General features: G+C 41.7%; 1 protein-coding gene across 2 annotated transcripts; it reads right to left on the reverse strand.

The window, feature by feature from the left end:
- Positions 1–92: 92 nt before the first annotated feature.
- LOC121918249 (oocyte zinc finger protein XlCOF6-like) lies at positions 93–3,049 on the reverse strand. 2 transcript variants are annotated; one of them, XM_042444331.1, is made up of 2 exons: positions 2,012–3,049; positions 93–1,759 (listed from the first exon to the last, which is right to left on the reverse strand). In XM_042444331.1, the coding sequence occupies exons 1-2, from the start codon at positions 2,553–2,555 to the stop codon at positions 315–317; spliced, it is 1,989 nt and encodes a 662-aa protein (XP_042300265.1). In that variant the 5' UTR covers positions 2,556–3,049; the 3' UTR covers positions 93–314. The 2 variants fall into 2 exon arrangements, with proteins under 2 accessions (XP_042300265.1, XP_042300264.1); XM_042444330.1 differs by having other exon boundaries at positions 93–3,049.
- Between the last annotated feature and the right edge of the window lie 6 nt (positions 3,050–3,055).

Consider the following 3,055-nt stretch of genomic DNA (forward strand, 5'->3'; position numbering starts at 1 on the left):
GGCTTCTTTCCTGTGTGAGCTGCTGGATGATGATAGAGGGCTCATTACTCAATGAAACTCTTTCCCACGCAAAAACATTTAAATGGTATTTCTCTTGTGTGGGTTTTTTTATTGATGAGGGAGGAATGCCTTCTACATATACCTTTTCCCCATTTCAGGTTTCTCTCATATTTTGGGTTTTTTGATGACAGAAGTTTGTCTTCTGAGTAAAGCTTTTCCCACAAACCAGGGACTGAAATGGTTTCTTTCCTTTGTGAGTTTTTTGATAAGTGACCTGCATCTTCTGAATGTAATGTTTTTCACACTCCAGGCACTTAAATAGTCTTTCTCCTGTGTGAGTTTTTGTAATGATTAGTGAGATGTGCCTTCTGAATATAACTGCTTCCACACTCCAGGCATTTAAATGGTTTCTCTCCTGTGTGAATTGCTTGATGACGAGTGAGGGCTGACTTCCGAGTGAAGCCTTTCCCACACTCCAGGCATTTAAATGGTTTCTCTCCTGTGTGCGTTTTTTGATGACAGGTGAGCTGTGTCTTCCCAATGAAACATTTTCCACACTCCATGCATTTAAATGGTTTCTCTCCTGTGTGAGTTTTTTGATGATAGCTGAGCTGTGTCTTCCCAATGAAACCTTTTCCACACTCCAGGCATTTAAATGGTTTCTCTCCTGTGTGAGTATTTTGATGATAGGTGAGGTGTGTCTTCCTAGAAAAGCCTTTCCCACAATCCAGGCATTTAAATGGTTTATCTCCTGTGTGAGTTGATTGGTGACGAGTGAGGTGCGTCTTCCGAGCAAAGCCTTTCCCACACTCCAAGCATTTAAATAGTTTCTGTCCTGTGTGAGTTTTTTGATGATAGGTGAGCTGTGTCTTCCCAATGAAATCTTTTCCACACTCCAGACATTTAAATGGTTTCTCTCCTGTGTGAGTTTTTTGATGATAGGTGAGCTGTGTCTTCCGAGAGAAACCTTTCCCACACTCCAGGCATTTAAATGGTTTCTCTCCTGTGTGAATTGCTTGGTGACGAGTGAGGTCTGTCTTTTGAGTGAAGCCTTTTCCACACTCCAGGCATTTAAATGGTTTCTGTCCTGTGTGAGTTTTTTGATGATAGGTGAGGTGTGTCTTCCCAATGAAACCTTTTTCACACTCCAGACATTTAAATGGTTTCTCTCCTGTGTGAGTTTTTTGATGATAGGTGAGGTGTGTCTTCCCAATGAAACCTTTTCCACACTCCAGACATTTAAATGGTTTCTCTCCTATGTGAGTTGCTTGGTGACGAGTGAGGTGTGTCTTCAGAGTGAAGCCTTTCCCACACTCCAGGCATTTAAATGGTTTCTCTCCTGTGTGCGTTTTTTGATGATAGGTGAGGTGTGTCATCACAATGAAACCTTTTCCACACTCCAGGCATTTAAATGGTTTCTCTCCTGTGTGAGTTTTTTGATGATAGGTGAGGTGTGTCTTCCCAATGAAACCTTTCCCACACTCCAGGCATTTAAATGGTTTCTCTCCTGTGTGAGTTTTTTGATGATAGGTGAGCTGTGTCTTCCCAATGAAACCTTTTCCACACTCCAGACATTTAAATGGTTTCTCTCCTGTGTGAGTTTTTTGATGATAGGTGAGCTGTGTCTTCCGAGAGACGCCTTTCCCACACTCCAGGCATTTAAATGGTTTCTCTCCTGTGTGAGTTTTTTGATGATAGGTGAGCTGTGTCTTCCCAATGAAACCTTTTCCACACTCCAGACATTTAAATGGTTTCTCTCCTGTGTGCGTTGTTTGGTGGCGAGTGAGATTTGCCTTCTGAGTGAAGTTTTTCCCACACTCCAGGCATTTAAATGGTTTCTCTCCTGTGTGAGTTGTTTGGTGACGAGTGAGGTCTGTCTTTTGAGTGAAACATTTCCCACACTGAAGACATTTAAATGGTTTCTCTCCTGTATGAATTGCTTGATGACAAATGAGGTGTGTCTTCCGAGTGAAGCCTTTCCCACACTCCAAGCATTTAAATGATTTCTCTCCTGTGTGAGTTTTTTGATGATAGGTGAGCTGTGCCTTCTCAATATAACTTTTTCCACACTCCAGACATTTAAATGGTTTCTCTCCTGTGTGAGTTGCTTGATGGCGAGTGAGACTTATCTTCTGAGTGAAGCCTTTCCCACACTCCAGACATTTAAATGGTTTCACTCCTGTGTGAGTTGCTTGGTGATGAGTGAGGTCTATCTTCTGAGTGAAACCTTTTCCACACTCCAAACACTTGAATGGCCTCATTCTTCTGTAAATAGTTTTAAGTGAGATAAAACTGGAGCTGCTACACTCACCACCTTTGAATGATTTCTCTTTAGTCTGAATTCTCCTGTGAAGAATATGACGTCTTTTAAAGCTGCAACTTCTGTCATGTGCAAGACAAAGATATTTACTCCTTTTGTTTTGTTTCTGTATTCTTCCTTCAATTGAGGTTCCAGAAACATCACCTTTTTGAGAATTGTGTGTGGTTCTCCCCTTGTTTCTGGCGTTATTTTTTCCTTCCTTCATTTCTACCTGTTTGCTCTGGTCTCTTTGCATCAATGCTTGGCATGGTTTCCCATTATCCTGTTTCAGTTGCCTATCACTGCCTGGAAGGAAGAAAAAGTACTGCTCAGAAAACAAAGAATCACAGAAAACCTCATACACAGATGGGACTCCTAAGAGACAAGTTCTCTTTCCTTGAAAGGAGGCAGCCCTAAGGATTTTGGCATCATAGAATCATAGTTTTTAAAAAAGGAATCATTGAGTTGGAAGAGACCAAAAGGTCCATCCAGTCCAATCCCCTGATGTGCAGGAATACACAATCGAAATATCATATGAACTAACACCCTGCCCATCTCTTTAAACACAGTTATCTTGATTTTCCTGTTCTAAAGTTCCTTTCCCACAGGAAGCCACTGAGCAAGCAATATCCGGATTGTATCTGATCTTCAATAAAATGTGCCAGGGAAGGAGGGGAACTTCTCAATAACGGAACAGATGGTGCTTGGTGACACTAATGCAGAATCAGTATTGTGCAGCAAGTGGTTTCACATCCC

Source organism: Sceloporus undulatus, unplaced genomic scaffold, assembly GCF_019175285.1.
Source record: "Sceloporus undulatus isolate JIND9_A2432 ecotype Alabama unplaced genomic scaffold, SceUnd_v1.1 scaffold_6890, whole genome shotgun sequence".
Taxonomy (NCBI): domain Eukaryota; kingdom Metazoa; phylum Chordata; class Lepidosauria; order Squamata; family Phrynosomatidae; genus Sceloporus; species Sceloporus undulatus.